Source organism: Ascidia mentula, chromosome 5 (genome assembly GCF_947561715.1).
Source record: "Ascidia mentula chromosome 5, kaAscMent1.1, whole genome shotgun sequence".
NCBI classification, from domain to species: Eukaryota; Metazoa; Chordata; class Ascidiacea; order Phlebobranchia; family Ascidiidae; genus Ascidia; species Ascidia mentula.
This window is the reverse complement of record NC_138570.1, coordinates 18,755,534-18,773,714: the sequence shown is the minus strand read 5'-3', so window position 1 is coordinate 18,773,714 and position 18,181 is coordinate 18,755,534. Positions and strand designations below refer to the sequence as shown.

At 38.0% G+C, this 18,181-nt stretch overlaps 3 protein-coding genes across 3 annotated transcripts; 2 read left to right on the top strand and 1 right to left on the bottom strand.

Moving 5' to 3' along the window:
- Window positions 1-202: 202 nt before the first annotated feature.
- On the top strand, window positions 203-2,993 carry LOC145903566 (serine/arginine-rich splicing factor 5-like). Its single transcript, XM_082991659.1, has 5 exons — window positions 203-769; window positions 1,415-1,643; window positions 1,868-2,115; window positions 2,313-2,414; window positions 2,649-2,993. Exons 1-5 carry the CDS (start codon window positions 552-554, stop codon window positions 2,728-2,730), a joined length of 879 nt encoding a protein of 292 aa, XP_082847785.1. The 5' UTR covers window positions 203-551; the 3' UTR covers window positions 2,731-2,993.
- LOC145903127 (sodium/mannose cotransporter SLC5A10-like) lies at window positions 1,468-17,691 on the top strand. The gene is made up of 15 exons (XM_082991203.1): window positions 1,468-1,506; window positions 11,132-11,206; window positions 11,269-11,505; window positions 11,919-12,090; window positions 12,347-12,466; window positions 12,966-13,189; window positions 13,577-13,685; window positions 14,126-14,260; window positions 14,549-14,699; window positions 15,449-15,617; window positions 15,836-15,954; window positions 16,220-16,316; window positions 16,408-16,522; window positions 17,028-17,261; window positions 17,564-17,691. The coding sequence occupies exons 2-15, from the start codon at window positions 11,177-11,179 to the stop codon at window positions 17,689-17,691; spliced, it is 2,040 nt and encodes a 679-aa protein (XP_082847329.1). The 5' UTR covers window positions 1,468-1,506; window positions 11,132-11,176.
- On the bottom strand, window positions 3,569-8,819 carry LOC145903565 (interferon-related developmental regulator 2-like). The gene is made up of 11 exons (XM_082991657.1): window positions 8,680-8,819; window positions 8,381-8,482; window positions 7,899-7,989; window positions 7,468-7,580; window positions 7,093-7,250; window positions 6,317-6,546; window positions 5,854-5,965; window positions 5,313-5,453; window positions 4,848-4,976; window positions 4,412-4,504; window positions 3,569-4,017 (listed from the first exon to the last, which is right to left on the bottom strand). The coding sequence occupies exons 1-11, from the start codon at window positions 8,744-8,746 to the stop codon at window positions 3,934-3,936; spliced, it is 1,320 nt and encodes a 439-aa protein (XP_082847783.1). The 5' UTR covers window positions 8,747-8,819; the 3' UTR covers window positions 3,569-3,933.
- Window positions 17,692-18,181: the final 490 nt, after the last annotated feature.

Here is an 18,181-nt window from a genome sequence, read left to right as displayed (position 1 = left end):
CCTGTTTTTAATAAAGCGAATGTTCGTTTGGTCATTCAAGGCTGGCCATTTTTTGTTAATTTTGATGTTTTGCTTAATTTTTTTTCGGTTCTGTAGTCGCACGAAGAAGGTAAACAGAAGTTTTCCCGCCATCGACGTAACAATTCTATAAATTTCGCTTGTCACGTGGCTTGTTATCCGCCATCTTTGCGAATCAGTAAACTTTGGACGCAAGCTGAAAGATTTTATTACTTGTAATAAGAATACGTTACATGTGAATTTGGTTTAAAGTGCTTTCTATGATTAATGCGATTTTCAGTTTTGCTGGGCCTTCAGCTGCAATGCAAATGGCGCAAAGGTAAAAATGATTCGTGAAGATAAAAAAGCAAGGTCTTTGTTTTAGAAGGGGAACTGCCTTGTCTCCATGTTTGCAGCTTCGCGCCAGTCGCTGTAGCTGCAGTGAGTAACATTGTGAATAAAAAAATACGTACAGTTCTTTACTGATTTAACCGATTGCAATGAATTACGGAATTTTTAATGTTTTGCTGCAGCTCGCTTGCCGCTAAAAGAAAATGTCTGGCTGTCGTGTCTTTATTGGGCGTCTAAGCTACAGGGCTCGTGAAGGGGACGTAGAAAGATTTTTTAAAGGCTTCGGCAAGATTCGTGACATCAACCTTAAGAATGGATATGGCTTTGTGGAGTTTGATGATACGCGGGATGCCGATGATGCTGTGTACGAGATGAACAACAGGGATCTGTGTGGTGAACGAGTAACAGTTGAACATGCCCGGTAAGTTGCCTGTGAAGCCAGTTCCTTCATTGGTGGTCAAGCAAGAATACTGAATATAACATAGGCCTATTATATACATATATATATATATAGTTATACTATCTGCTAATTCCAGTTGCAAAACTGGCTAAAAATTATGAGGTGCAGTTCAAAATATGCTGCGTGTATTGATTGTTTGCACGGAGTGTGCATTTTTAAACTTTTTTTTTAAAGAAACAATGTTTACAACCTTTGTCTTTCTGAGGTTTAAATTAATGCATAATAGAATGACCACAAACAACATTTTCAATTAAAAGCTAGATAGTTTTTGTAGTTGTTCACTGAAATAAAAGTGGACACAGTTGAAAAAGCCAAAGCCATTTTATTGTTCACCCCTATTTGATCCACAAAGTAACTATAGTTGACATGTTATGTGGCAGGTGACGCTACTGCTTTACTCTCTCACGCTTGTGTCCGCTCTCTCTGTGTGACCCCTAATCGTCATGACGACAGTCGTGTCCTAGTTGCTTCCCTATCTGGCGTGTAGGCCTGATCGATGCGATGTGCAGTATAATTGCCTAGCTGAGATGCGTAGACTTCAGTGAAATCTTCTTGATGTGTGACTTTGCTGAAGTCCCGATGTTTTTCTTCACCTTGAATGACCAGGGGGGTGCCAAGAAACAGCGGCGGCGGTGGTGGTGGTGGTGGTGATCGACGCGAGCCTCGGGACTACAGAAGCGACTATCGAGGAGGAGGAGGTGGTTTCAGACGAGACGATCGGAGAGTTAATTATTATGATAGCCGGGCTATTCAAAAATATGGACCACCAACAAGAACCAAGTATCGTGTGATTGTTGAAAATCTTTCAACACGGGTTAGCTGGCAAGATTTGAAGGTACTGATTAAATAGTTCTTTAATTGTTTTTCCAAGGCAATTTATTGTTTTACTTGACCCTTTTGAGTGTGAGTGTATAAGAGTATATTTTAATCGGTAAAAACTAGTAAAATGACACATTTGTCTTATTCAAGTAAAATGCATTACCTAGCTTAGACAAATTTTCCACAGTTATCTTGTGACACCGAATTTCATTACACATTGCTTATGTCACACATTTGAAGGATTATTTAAGAGAAGCTGGTGAAGTTACATACGCTGATGCTCACAAGCATCGTCGAAATGAGGGCATCGTAGATTTTGCCACATACGATGACATGAAACGAGCTGTTGACAAGTTGGACAACACAGAGATTAATGGTCGCAAAATTCGTCTTGTTGAGGATAAATCTGCTCGCTCGGTGAGCAGGAGTCGATCCCGTTCAAGGTCTCGATCAAGGTCAAGAAGCCCAAGGTCTAGATCCCGATCAAGGTTGGTAGCAGAAGAAAATGTGCTGAAGGCCATCATACTAGAAATCACAATGATTACAGTTATAAGAAAAGTTTTGCATGGATTTGGTGATAACAATGTCTTCAGTCTTTGTCCAATAGATGGACAGGTTTTAATAAAAAAAATTTAATCCAGCTTTTTTCCAGTTTTCCTGCATTATGCAATGATTTTGTTCACAGATCGCGAAGTCGCTCCAGATCTCGTTCCAGGTCGAGATCTCGCTCACGTTCCCATCATAGCAGCATTAACGGGGATGACCAGAGGAAACCGTCCCGATCAAAGTAAGTTGTTTTTTATGTATAGGTTGCCAAAATGTTGCATAAAAGTTCAATGTTGGCAAAAATGTGTGTAACCAAGAATATGACCACAAAAAATGAGCGCATTCCAGTGGTAAAATAGGAGAAGAGTGTGTGTTTGTTTTGCATCCAAGCCCGACGAAGAGTAACATTTTGCTTGCAAGAAAAGAGATGTATGATGTGTCCGCCATATGAAGTTTGACATGTTTGTTTTTCTAGGTCCAGAACTCCAGAAGAAAAGAATGGTGATCGCAGAAGCCGATCCCGCAGTGCCTCTCCTGCTAACGACGATGGAGATTAAAATCTATCTTCTCTGCTTCTTTTCGAGGCTTTTCCATTCTGACCTCAACTATCTTGTGAATAATCGTGCAAGATCCTGCTGGTTTGTTTCATACAGACCTGTACAAATTAGTAAGGGGACTACCCCTGTACATAATACAACTAAAAGTTGGTAATTTGTAAAACTGCTGAGCGACTTTATTTGCTGCATTTTTTGAACAAGGCTGAATTCAATGTTGAGGGTTTTGGCTGATTTTTATGCTTCAATAAACTGATGATTTTTCATTTGTCATTTCTGTTGAAACAATAACAATGTTTGTCAGCTATGAGATTGTTCTGTTTGTTGGATTCAGTTTGAGAACCAGGAGTGGATGTCGTGGAATGGACAAAATGCGAATTCTTTAGTTCTGCAAAAATTCTTGCAGAATATTTAGACCCAGAACAAAACATTGTGTTCGAATAGTAAATGTTCCATTGGTAAACAGTGAATTTTACAATGAGATAATAGGAAGATCCACATGTAACACTGCGTTATAGTTGCAATATACACTATTAACCTACAAATCTACATGGTGTTTTGTGGTACTTACGGGTCAAAGCAAACAAGCAATATAAAAACTAGTTAGTAATTGTAAAAGCTTGCATGTGCTAGTTAATATCCAAGAAGAGACACATGTGACTGGAGCCAGTTCAGCATATGCCAGTCCAGGGGTGGGCCAACCATTGTTGCTTTCAAACTACAGGATTTTTATTATAGGGTCTAGGTTCTCCCTCTTAGTTTCAAATGATCCTCACATTGGCGTATTTATTTATTTCAACCAAGCTCTTGGGGCTCCTGTTCAAAGACAAATATAAACAACCACGTTTTCCCACAGGTTTATTTCAAGCAACATCTTGCAGGCATTCAATGCAAAACATATTTTGTGTCTGCAGTGAATGAGCAAAATTACCCAAGAATAAATTCTGCATAGGATAAAGACAGAGCCATGGTAGGGATTTCATTATCGAAGGAGGGATTTGGAACAACATACATGAACGGCAATAAAAAGTGTGGACAGAATGATGAAACCATGCTGACATATTGTGTGTCGACGTTTTAACTTAATCATTTTACCTTTTTTACACACCACAAAACACACCAGCACACAGAAATCATACTCTAAAACGAGTGAAAAGACGCACTTGAAATAAAGTATGTTGAAATTTCCTACATTGAAACAAATGTTCACGCACTAAACCCAACTCTTTTATCTCTTTGTCTCCCTCTCACAATGCTCCGTGCTTTAAAGAGAGCCTGGTTGTACAAATGCTGAAACAAGAAAGAATCAAACTTAAAACAAATCAGAATCCATGCACATTTTCTAAACTTTGCCTCAAACTCCCAAACAAGTCATTAAAAGGAACTAACTGCTACAATTATGTCATTCAACCCAATATTATGGATAATTTTATTATGCAGTACTACCACCAATGCCACAATAAAGTTACAAAGAATGTTTTTATCTGTGTAAAAATCAGATACTATAGAATTAAACTTTCTATAAATGCAAATCCAACATTTTGTAAATATGTAATTGTTTCTTCAGTTATTCCACTCAACCCTTAATACAAGCTATCAAAAGGAAGTTGCTGCCACTACAAATGCTTAGTGTTACTTTAAAGTTTACAAAGAATCTTTTTCATTTTTGTACAAAACTACCAACCCTCTCAAAATGTGAACCACGATTTAATCGATTGGCTTCAGAGTCGAGCAGTGGTGGTCCCAACTCGAAAATGTCGCGAAGTAGTGGGTTTTCCTTCATGACAAAAACAGATGTCAAAAACAAAAAAGCCCAATTTGGGGACAAAGTGTAACAATGTTTATTAAGCTTCTACTTTTAATGTTAAGAATTCAGAGGAAATTGCTTGTTGGATAAGTTGCATTTACTTGATTATTTGTGTGGTATAAATGAATGAATATTGATAATTTTGATTATTCAATGTAAGCTTGGGTATTCCACAAAATCGTTCCATTATGAATTTAGGTCAGATCTTTACATGAAATTAAACTGCTGTTGGCATGGAAACTACCAAACGATTATCTTCAAAAAAGAAGACTAATTCGGTTTATATAATTGCTATATGTACAACATAATTTACCTTCAGGTGGAAATTCATTCCAGTTGACAAGGTTTCTTTCACTGCGGAGTATTGTCGCTTACCAGTCCATGAACATATGTACAAAATCTCACTGCCAAATTTAATATTGTCCTCAGGGGTATCTGCATTCTGTAGCAATATTAACACATGGTTGGAAAATATACATACTTAGATTCAATGGTGGCCAAACACAGAACCAATATTAGCAAATAACAAATCTCAAAAGGGGTTTCTAAATTTTAACTATCCAAACCTCATTGCTACATTAATGGCAAGTTTGGGTGCCAGATGACAAGCTGATTGCTATGCACCAGACAAAAGCAAACCAGTGTAATGAACAATAACATATTTTTTTAGTTACTAGGGGTGGCAGGATCACCCTAATTGCCCCCTCCTGGATCAACCCCTGCACCACCTCAACCGTTTTTTCCTGGTATCATAAAATGTGTACTTTTCTGATCATACCTCAACAGCTCGCAGAATGTCGCGGAAGCTTGATCTTTGTTGTCTGCGATCTTTCTTTGCTCTGTGTTTACTACTGTCTGTCGCTAACTCATGAAGATCTTCAGTCAATTCGTGGACATTTAACAGGCGTCGGACTAATCTCTGCACAAATAAAATTTAATCATATCGGCAGTAAGTAACTCCACTTGCCACAATTTTTTTGGTTAAAACAGTTCATTTTTTCAAAATACAAATGAAGTCGCAACAGAAACTAAAAGATATCAGAGCTTGCGTTCAAAAAATTAAAAATTATACAAGTCATGAAAATATTGCCCTGTGACTATTAACAACATACAATCACAAAAAGAACCTAAACATATCCAAAGCCATGATTACAAATTAATGTAAGAACGTTTAAAAATGTTTACGGAATATTTTTGTACATTATCAAGACGTCAAATTGCTTTATACACTCATCTTGCATTCAAATAAGCTAATATTATATTTATCGGCACACAACATATTGACGAAAGAAACACAGAAAAAAGATATATTTACAAACCTCTGAATCTTCAGATCTATAGATTTCATAAAATAATGCGATAGTTTCACCGGCAGTAATTCGAAGCATGACATTGTTGCTTGTTAACAGTTGTGGAAGTTTCGCAAGATGGCTGAAAAATAACAGACAATACAACCGACTATGTAACGATTAGAAATAACAGCATTATCACAAAATCGTAATGATTAATGAAGGAAACAAAAGTACGTTTCACACAGAAGTGAATTTAGTTTTAGAAAAAATTAGAAAAAGTACAAACACCAGTGTAAATACACACAAAGCACAATATCATCATTGGCAGTTTTTTTTTTTTTTAATTCACACACACAATACTAGAAGTCATATATTAATTAGCATAAAAGATGTAATTTGGAGATGACTAACAAACCAGCCCAATTGTAAACATCATGATGTTAATAGGAAGTGTGATAAACAGCAATTAGTACATTTAAAGGTCAACTACCTTTTAGCACATTCCTCGACTTTTGACCACGGAACCACGGAGAGTAATAGACTCCAAGCAGACAGTGCGCTCATGTGTAGGTCAGACACAAGGGGTGAAACTGAGGGAACGCTTTTGTCACCTTTTAAATATGACAGACAAAAAATACTTTCAAACACAGCCATGCATGAGTAAATCTGTTCCACCTCATCGACCGCCATGAAGGTTATCAATCCCAAAGCTCGACAACACTAAAAAAAAATATTTTATAAATTTATATAAACCAGCATGTAAAAGTATATAACATTGATTGGAAATAAAGTTTGCAGATGCAGACTTAGCCAAAATGACACATGGCACTGTCAAATGATCAATTGGGCTTGTTTAATTTAATTAAATTTATGAAATTAGACTTTTTAAACTAAAAGTGATGTAATGTAGAAGTAATGAACATGGTTGAGCTAAACCGCTGTGTTTTGCATGAGAAAAAACGAAATGATTAAAATTGTTCTGCATCCTGAGGTCATAGGCTATGATGGTTACCATAATTAGCAATATAAGACATACAGCACTATAAAAACATATGTATCACATACGCTGTGCTATGTAATTTAGTTTGTACAATTAGACTTTACCCCCTATATAAACAGTCATGCATTTACTACAGCATATGTAGTGATTCATTTTGATCGTTATATACCTTTACTATTGTGTTGGGGAATGTAAAATCATGAAATTGTTGTACTGTGACCCGAGGTCATAGGTAGGTGGTATAAGTTAGGTATAGGCAAACTTACATTGGTTCGGGCAATGGTGGATGCGGTTTTATCGGAGACAATCACTGTCAGAACAGACTTGAATTGTTGGAAAAGTGTTTCTCCCTCGCCAGTGGAAATTACTTGAGTCCCAACGACAGCGAGCGCATCAGCTGCAAGCGACTGCTCTTCACCCTTGCCTACACAACAAAATGTATACAACTATTGGAAACTGAGGTATTTTTGGTTTTTGAAGCAGAGGCAAATGGTTTGCATGGCACAAAATTACACAATTATTTAAAATTTGACACTAGTTGTCACTCGGTTTCACTGCATTTTTGTGCCTGTCAAGTCTTATCAAGCAACAAACTGCAAAGGATTTACACCTACAAAAAATGACACAAATACATAACCAACCTTTTCTGAGGCATTTCTCCATGTAGTCGAGCAGTGTTTCTTGGTAATTCTCAAGAAATTCAACCAACCACGTTGAAGCAAATGCCTTTCGGATTTCAATCAAGCAACCTTGTCTGTAAGAACAAAAAAATGTTTAAAAACCTTGATCTTCATCTTTTTATGGTTTGTTTAAACATGTTCTGGTTTTAACTTGTAATAAATGAATCCATGCTGCAGCATGTTTCGCATCGCTAACCCTTGAACATGTTAGCTGCATGTGAGCTTAACTTACGAAAGGAATTGTTTGTGGTGTCAAGGTCATTACAACATCCGCTTGTGTGTCCTTCTGGTAACATTTTTGTACTGATAATAAACCAACTAACAATACATGGTATCGGAAGTGGGATTCGAACCCAAGCCTCCATTCGGAGACAAACGTGTGAAATACTAACCTGTGTTTCGCATTTTTTTCGGTCAAACCTTCGATGACTTCCTTCAGCCTTAATTCTGTTTCTTCAACGTTGGATGCTTCTATTGCAGCATCTAAATATTAGAAACAATTTAATCTTGCCTCTTTCATGTAGTGTTTTCATGTATATTGTGCTGCCCGGACAAAAATATTTTATGTCTCAGTCAAACAGTATTATCATTAAATTCCGATATTATCTGGGTGGTGCGGTTCAGTGTAACAGTTAATGCACTGAGAAATTAATAATACCAACACTAGTGTACATGTTAATGCCCATACCAGTTTATTTCTTGAATATATTGTTTATCCATGTTTTTTGAACACAATACAAATGATTTGATGTGAATTACAGTTTAGGTGGCTGATATGTATACAATAGCACAAAGTTTGCATTTAGGTTACCCAGTAAAGTTGTTTTTCTTCACAAATTTTTTTTCACAACCCTCGCATCAGCTCAGATCTTACCTCCATTGGTAGCATCGTCATGGCAATCACTAGCGGCAGTTGCTACGCTACTGGTGTCACTCAAAGTTTCCTCATCCTGTGATTGGGAAGCTGTCTCTCCACCTGTAATGAAATTTATGTACATTAGTAAAAATAGTGGTAATTTTCTGCACTATGTTGCTGTTACTGCCAGGCATATTATATTTTAATAATGTGTAAAATGTAGTTTTCTATGATCGTTGATTGTATAAAATTTCAACTAAAATCAGTGTCGTCGCTACTTTGTCACACTAAAGAAGTTGCCTTGTGAAAGTTATCACCTTGCAGCTGCTCAGTGCGAGTCTTGAACCCACGTCCTCTTGACTTCTTTGGTTTGTTTTTCGGCATCAAATATTTCTATTGGAAAAATTGCAAACGAAATGGGGAAAAAATTTTGAAAGATTTAATTCTATTTTCCAATTCATCTAAAAAATATGTTCAAATAGTTGAGGGATGAACTAAGTATTAGCAGTTACATGTCATACGAATATTTGAATATATTGGCAGCTCAATACATTCTTAGAAACGTATTAGTTGCAGCACACGGTTGAATGACAAAATTTCAACATTTTATAATCAACAATTACAAACCGAGAAAAGAGATTATGACTGACTGAGCCAAGCGATACCAAACTACAATCCGAACAATTATGCGATTTGTACAGAATAAAACTGTATATATCATTGTTTCAACATCTTTTCTATCAAAAAATCCTCAACACTTTGTCCCAAGCATAACACACATTAGCCCAACTTTCTTCACAAACATGACGCGCATCACGCAAAGGCAACGTGACAACCTACAACCATCTGTTTATTTCGCCAGCTACGAGTCACTGGTGTTGCGTCACAGAGGGTAATTGTTGTTCGATTGTGAGGTGACCAGTGTTGCCAGGTAAAATTTTCTAAAACCGCCCAATGCCTTGTCAAAACTAGCCCAAAAACCGCCCAAACAATAAATTTCTGAAACAAGCCCAAAACCAGCCCAATTTTACTCTTGACTTAGCTTGAAATCGACAACTGTTAGTGAATTGTCGCACTCGGTAGCTTACCTACCGCGGTTACGTTTTTTCACATTTGGTTCTGACCATGGCGCCACCTATTACGTTTTCTTTATTTGCAAGGAGAAGTATTACCGGTACATAGCAAAAACGTTGCAATATTCGATGAATTTGGGTCATAATATAACTGAAACCAACAACTTTAAAAAACGAAATCAATCAATACATGTCTATTTAGAACTACAAAATCTCGTACATTTGTATTCCGTAGTTTACGTGAAAGCTGTAAGCATTATTGCGAAAAAACTTACACATCACGAAAGACCTCTTGACTGCATTGTTTCCTCAAGCAATCCTTAGTTCATTGGTCACTATATTTTTTAAATTTGTTTGCAAAAATAACATTTCCTCCGCACCATTGCTGCTTTGCAAAAACGACTCCAGTTGCATGGTTCAAGTTTCTGTCGCACCCACCCACCCACTGCGTGTTTCTCTGAACGCATTATTACTCTCTGCGCCGTACGATTGTTTCGTTTGTCGGGAAATGAACGCATTGGTTTACTCTTGGTATGAGACATTATTGCCAGAATGCGTGATTATAGGGGTTGAAAATGTCATTGGCGAACCCGCCCAATAAACCGCAACCCGCAACTCGTAAAAATAACCCGCAACTCGATGTTGAAAACCAGCCCAATTGGGCGGGAATACCGCCACCCTGGCAACCCTGGAGGTGACGTACAATCATATCTTATTACGTAACAACGCCGTTTGTTTTTCTCCAGCACGTGTGTGTGATTTTTTAATTTATTTCTAAAAGGGAGTATTTAAAAAAAAATATGCCAAAACATTACGCTTTGGTGCAAGATTTGTCTGTTGACTAAACAATAATATTTAATTAACTATTGCTCTGCAATATTATGAACGACTGGCTTAGGCAAGCAACCAAAAAAATGTCTGCCCAACTTTCTAAATCTAAATAATAAAGTAGTTGCCATAGGTGATTCATAATAAATTAAGTTGAAATAATCACCATATCCATCACCCATTGGGAACAATGTTATCAAGAAAACGTGTACGGAACGCATAGATCCACGCTGGGCACTCTTCGCAGAAAGGGCGTCGAAACTTTGGTATTATTTCTATGTGCAATGCCCGGTTTTGTAAAAACCAAAATTGCTATTTGATGCTGTTGCTTAGAACAGCTATGTGTGTCGATTATTTGTCTTCGCTGGAAAATAAACATTTAAAACGCCCAGTATGTCAAGGATTTAAACCAAAGGTGTCTTGTTCCAGAAACGTTATCGCAAAACCACCCCTGGCAACACATTGTAATGATTAACCCACAAGTCACCACATGTTATCATCCATCCTATTCGTGCTTCCGAAACCTGCAACATAAAGTTAGACAAGGCGGGTGACCACCAGTTTAGACGTGTTTCAAGTTATCTGTACAAACATCCTTTTACACGGTTTAAACACGGTAAAGGATGTCTCTTGCTACATTCGATGAACTCTGTATTTTATAGTGGGGTCAGTTTGCTTGTCGCTGCTTTGGAACTATTTGCTGCAATCACTATAGAGTAGGGGAGGTCACTGCATTCCACAGGATTCACTGCAATTTGATCTGCAACAAACGATGACGTCGGCAGTGGTCACTGCGGCCGTTGCCACGGAAACGACCGTTACATATCCACAAGAAACCACCGGAATGTTTAAAGATTCAAATGACGAGCAGGCGAATTTTGGAGTGGCAGACATTGTGATAGTTGTGGTTTACATGCTGGCCACCTTCTTCGTCGGCATATGGGTAAGCATTGATACGTCATAGAAACATTTGCGTCACAATAATGACGTCATTATGTCGTGAAGGCCTCGTGCAGCCGATCGGGGAATACAGTGAAGAGTTACTTCTTAGCTGGAAAGCACATGTCATGGCTTCCTGTTGGGGCATCGCTGTTCGCATCCAACATAGGAAGTGGACACTTTATAGGGTTAGCCGGGGCTGGGGCGGCAGGTGGTATCGCGATAGGTTCGTTCGAATGGATCGCACCCTACCAGATTATACAGCTTGGATGGATGTTCTTGCCGATATATACAGCGTGCAAGGTAATTATTTGCTTGACATATATTTACGTTGATTAGATGTAAGCCATGTATTTCTTTGCATGAAGTTGTTTTTTAAAGTCGATAAAAGAATCAATTTGTCGTTTACAAACGTTTTTTGGCAGTAGCACAAAAACGGTTTCGTTAATAGTCATCACAATTGCAATCACAACCACGCCAGTCGGTCTTATTGTAGTTTGTTCTGTGGCTTTAAACGTCTAAGTATTGAAAAGTTCTATACAGTGGAAAATATTGTATGCAAATCACCCCATATGCCTCGGCGAAATTGCTTTACGCGAACGACACAAAAAGAAACTGGCCTAAATTAAAGCTCGTAATGGGGTATTGGAATTTTGACCGTCCTAAACTTCGTCTAGCAAAGTTTATTATTTAAACCAGGCAGCAAATCCATGCAGGTTTACACAATGCCGGAATATCTCCACCGGAGATTTGGTGGCGCTCGTCTGCGGGTAACGCTTTCGGTAATTTCCCTCGCCCTGTACGTGCTGACAAAGATAGCTGTGGATCTGTACGCCGGGGCTCTTTTCATACAACAGGCGTTCAACATCAACATGTACTTGGCTATAGGTTCGTCCGGATGTTGCATTTTTTTGTTTGCTCGATAATCGCCGAAAAAATGGCCATAATAAAATATTTAAATTTATTTTTGTTCAGTGCCAATTTGCATAATCTCAAAAAACAAGGCAAATATTTTTATATTTGATTTAATACCTATACACATACGTACTATATTACGTGACAATAAATAAATCAGCAAATACATTAGATTAGATTACAGACGTCATAAAGTTATTGTAATTTTAATCACTTTGTGTTTTTCCAGTCTCCCTCCTTGTTGTTACGGCCGTCTACACAATCTTGGGTGGTTTAAAGGCAGTCATCTACACAGATACGATGCAGACAGTTGTCATGCTGGCAGGGGGAATGTTGCTTATGGTTATGAGTAAATGGAGCAATTTATAACATTAGTACTTTGCAGCAATTCAAAACAATATTTACTCTTTAAAACGAAACAATTCATGGTCGATGGAACTTCGACTACGGATATAATTATCGAATATGAAATATTTTTTATGCATTTCTTCCCATTGCAATTTTTGCTATTACGAATAAAGCAGAAAAAAGAAACTTTCAATTTTAACTCGCTTTGGCCAGTTGTTGAGTTAAAACTGAACAGAATAATGCTGCCAATATCGAATCCATGCCAGTCACACTAAAATCCACAAAACTGTGTAATGAGCAATGACTTTCCCATTGCTAGAGAAAAAGTCGCTTCTTGGTCTGTAAATGACCAAAATGCTAAAAAATGGCAAAAGTTTTTTGTCACAGCATAATATGTAGCCCACGTTGCGTCAAATGGTCCGACGGCGTTGACAATACATGCCGATCACGTGTTACGTTCGTCTAAAAATTAAACCTTTTCCTCTGATTATTACGTCCAGGTTTCATCCGTGTTGGAGGTTACGAGAGTCTTAAAACCAAATACATGCAAGCGATACCACAGAGTACCATAGAAATCCTACAGACCGGCAACAGCACCTCTTGCGGAATTCCTAGAGAGGATTCGTTCCATATATTTCGAGACCCAGTGACCTCTGACCTCCCATGGCCCGGCATGATTCTGGGTATTTACTTCCTCGGTTCATGGTATTGGTGTACCGACCAGGTGGGTGTTTATGCAAATCAATCGCTCTTCATTTGGAACGTCGCGGCGAGAATTTCAACATTTAAGAAACAATTAATCATATTTATAAGAACATTGACAAGTTCCGGTAAAAATAATCCATTCTAAATAAACAACCTAAATTTCCTAAAATGATTTGAATTTTGTGAAGTAATCTTTTTTCGTGTGTGACTTAAAAAAATTAATCGTAATTATTAAGTTCCGCTGAAAATAATAACATCTAAATAAAACATGGAATGTAAATGACGTCATCTCGTTTCCCCATGTGTGACCTCATGTCCCTTAACCCAAACAGTTTATTTTCCAATGCACTTTATTGGAGCACTTGATGCATTTGTGAGCGATGACAATTAGGTTTTGTACCCGCAGGTAATTGTACAGAGAGCTTTAGCAGCCAAGTCTTCGAGACACGCCAAGGCCGCATGCGTGATGGCTGGAGTCCTCAAGATCATCCCTATGTATATGATTGTTATGACGGGTGAGATTATTTATATCCAATAAAATGCCAGTCACTGATGATCTTTATTAAGTTTTACAATGACTAGCAGGCAAGGTTGCCATTTTGTGCTTATTTCTAAGATTTCTCCTTGTTTTTACGAGCAGGTTATCAAAATTTAAAATTTGCTGCAGATAGTAGTGTAGACGACCTATAAGGTCTTGTCAGTGCAACTGGCGACTATAGCACATGACTAGCTTTTAAACCAACAGCCACAGAAATGCTGCTATGGCACCTTTCGATCAACGTGCTTGTTTTTAAGGCATTTCACAACAAATCAGCCCACAAAAAATCTTAATTTGAAACAAATATTTTGCATCCTGATAACTCACACAGAGTGTCGACGATCAGAGTCGGGCGATCTTTTATTTGAAATTTTTTCCTCTCTCTCTCATATTGTTCAAGTAGTTTCTTTCTTCCAGGGATGATAAGCCGCGTTTTCTTTCCCGACGAAGTAGCTTGCGCCACTCCATCCGAGTGTGATCGTGTTTGTGGCAACAAGCAAGGATGTTCCAACATCGCGTACCCGAAACTGGTCATAGAAATCTTACCAACAGGTTGAGTAAAACTTAGATATAGCAACATGTTTGAAGCTTAATTGATGCAAAAAATTTATAGCTTTATTTAAAAAAATGACATTCCAGATTCACGAATATTCAGTAAAAACGTTTCAAAGTGTCTACACGGGCTTTATTCATAAACCTTTTTTACAAACATACATAAATTCACTCAAATGTTTCGATTCAATTTTAAAATGTTTATAATGTGCATTACCATTGAGCAAAATAAATCAACAAAAAGTGACGTCATTGTGACGTATGTGGTTGACCGGTTTGTATACACAGGTCTTCGAGGTCTGATGGTTGCTGCAATGTTATCAGCCTTGATGAGTTCGCTTACTTCAATATTTAACAGTACCAGCACGATCTTCACCATCGACGTGTGGAAGAGGATCCGCAAGGGGGCGTCACAGAGGGAAATGCTGATTGTTGGAAAGTAAGCCAGGAAAATAGGGCAGACGATTGACAACATTAGTCAATAAGGAGTCTGGCCGTCATACCCAGGGTTGCCATACCGTCCTTCTAGATATGCTGTCCTTACTTGGTCGACGACTTAAAAATACCAGCGTCCTGTAGTTTCTAAGATTTGTTCGTATTTCTCACTGGGCGTCAAGTATTTTCAAGCTGTTTTAGCCACAAGAGCCCTTATTTTCAATATGTTTTGGCAAAAACGACGTTAAATGTTGGCCCTTTACATTTTTTGCCAACAGAATTTGATTTATATCACGACTAAAGAAAATGTCATCCTAATATTCCTGTAAAATGTAGAATCATTTATAAGGCAAATTGTATTCCTTTTTTGTCGTCTTGTTTTTCGGTTTCACATCGTCGGCTTAAACCAATAAGAAAAGTTCTGGTCAATCTCGTTAGCTGGATAGAACGGGTTCAAATCCCTGTTGGGCCAAAGGTTTCTGTTAATATATTAACAACTATAGTTGTTCGGAGTGGGACGGTTCACGACAAAGGAGATCGCGAGTAGTGAAGTAGACAAAACATTGCAGTTGAAACGGACAACTAAAAACATTCACAAACTTAGAGGAGTTTCTCAATTTTAGCAGAATCTGGTCCTCAATTGGGCATTGATACGACATAAATTTTTTAAGATAGGAATTTGATTGATTGAAACAAATTGATTCAGATTGATATCTGTAATTTATCGTTATAATCGCCTTGCCTGCTCTTTAGATTGACAGTTTGTGTTCTGGTGGTGATCAGCATCCTGTGGATCCCAGTGATCCTCTCCTCTGCTGGTGGACAACTCTTCCTCTATCTTCAATCGATCCAGTCGGCGCTTGGTCCTCCAATCTTTGCTCTTTACCTCTTTGGGATTCTGTGGCCACGGATCAACGAAAAGGTCCTGGTTTAGCTTGGCATCCTAAACTACTTTGTGTGTCATTGAAGCTGTGAAAGTCAACGTGCGACCCACTTTGGGAAGCCTTGCTTTAGTCTTTAGTTCTTCCCAATTAAAATCAATTTTCAGAGAGTTTATTTTTTCATCAATTTGTCCCTGCACCAGTCGAATCTCTCTATAAATTGAGCGGGTACAGTTTGACTGTATATTTCATGTTTCAGGGTGCATTTTGGGGCCTGTTAAGTGGATTTACCGGCGGTGTCATCCGATTAGTGCTTGATTTCTATTTTGCGGCTCCAGGTTGTGATCAGAAAGAAACTCGGCCTTCGTTTGTACACAGGTGACGTGAATTCTTTTTCGTTAAGATGTGTGAGCAAGTATGCAAGCAAACCAAATGAATTTCAAGAATACAATGGTTATTTTGTATCGCCTGTTATGCATTCCATCCCAAATAATTTTAAATACAAAGTGGTGCAAGATGTATGAGCAAGACACATGTTTTTGACGTAGATGTATTATTGTAAACGGTTAAATGATACGATCTTTGCATTCATATCAATAATAAATCAATTTCTCCGCTCGAAAGGCTTTTCTTTCCCCTCTAGAGTAAATTACTTGCACGTGGCTCCCATTGTCTTTCTTGTCTCTTGTGTCATCACAATTGCCGTCAGTTACGCCACAGATCCACTTCCAGAGGAACGGGTAAATGCTACTTCATGTCTGTTGTGTCTTAATACGAAAGTTCGACCACCTATCGTTTAAATTCGAATGTTTTATATTGGAATTGATGAAGCTTCATGGGACCACGTGGTTCACGAAAGACAACACGTCAGATGTACGAGAAAGCTTTGCCTCTAGCGACTCCAAGCGGATAGACATGGAATCGAACCACGAAGATAAAACTAAAGGTGAATTGAATGCAGACACACCAAAACACATTTTCATCGGAGCAATATGTAACTAATTAAAACTTTTTAAGTCAAACGGGCAACCTGAAGCTTATTTAACTTTAAACTTTTTTACGGCCACTGTTAAAAAAGCAAATGCCACAGAAAAAATATTAAATTTAACCTTGTAAGGTTATCAGAGTTAAAAATGTCCAAGTTAAAATTATTTCGTTAAACAAAACGTAATTCAGAAGCGAAAGAGTTTCAGGCAGTAGTGCACGCTATTTAAACCCAGTGATGGGATTCAGCCGGTTCTACAGAACCGTCTCACGAAATTCTATGAGATCAGCTAACTGGTTAGCATTACTGGTTACTGTCGATGGATTTTGTAATAGAACCGGCTAAAAAATATGGCTTTTGTGATAGAACCGACTGACAAAAAAATTGAATTCCACCACTGCAAACCCATAAGGTCTCGTCAGTGCAGCTGGTATTTTGTGGAGCAGAAACCAATTTTGTTTTGCAGAAAAGTTGATTGATGAAAACAAAGGAACAGATAATGTGGGTCTCGAGGCAAGTAATAAGAAAGATTCTGCTCGGAAAGGAGTCGTTGTCGAAAATGAAGAAGACAAAATGGAAGAGACGCAACAGGATGAAGATGATGCAAAAGGAAACCAAGAACACGAAGAATCTTCGCCAGTGGATGGCGCAATTGATCCTGGATACGAAGGCGACACGGAGGTGGAAAAAATGAAAATAGGTAAAAGTTGTTTGTAGCCAAAATTTAAAGAATGTTATCGCTGCTAACACTTGCCTGTAGGATTAATTGGATTTCGTACCAGGGTTTGTAACTAGATTAAAACACGTGAAATAGATTGGAAAAATTAGTCTTCCAATTAGGTTTGAATTGATGGCCTTGTGCATATTCAGGGCCGGCATTTCACCTAATTATTTGACTTGCCTTTGCCTTGTTCAATCTACATTTTATACTGTGCTTTGAAAAACTAGAAAATGCCAACTCTCGTATGTGTCTGTAGGTTACAAACTACTGTTGTTTTGTAGATGTTGAAAACAACGCGGACCCTGGAACCAACAACCGAAAGAAAGTGTTTACGCGTGATTTCTATGTCAACGCTTTGGCGATTGCATTGGCCATGGCTGTTACATTTCTAATGGGATTTTATGCATGAGACCTACCTCAAATCTGAAAATTTGTAACAGTTAATTCCAGCAGAGTTATGTTGTCCGATGAAACTATCATTGCTGTAACCATTTCAAAATACCGCATATTTTGAATCGAAATAAAATCTTCAGGTGGGAATTGTCTTTCTACGAATTCTGTCCTCTGTCACAACAATCCAAAGAACACAACGAAACAATCATTGAATGCGTTGAATGGACAAAAAAGCTGTAGTGGTGTCTTGTAGCTAAATTTGACTACAAATAATCAGAAAAGATATGCGGACAGTGTTCAGACATGTGTGCTGGCCTTTGGCATTGCACGTTAGACCCATCTTTCCCCCAAATATTACATCAGAAGTTTTTGGTTTTACTTTGTTGCATGGGGCCAGAAGATAACGAAAGAAAACGACTTAATACAACTAGTGTTACACCAGTGTTTCCCGGCCAGTGGCAGGCCTAGCAAGCACCTTTCCCTAATTAGAGGATATAGTTCGATTT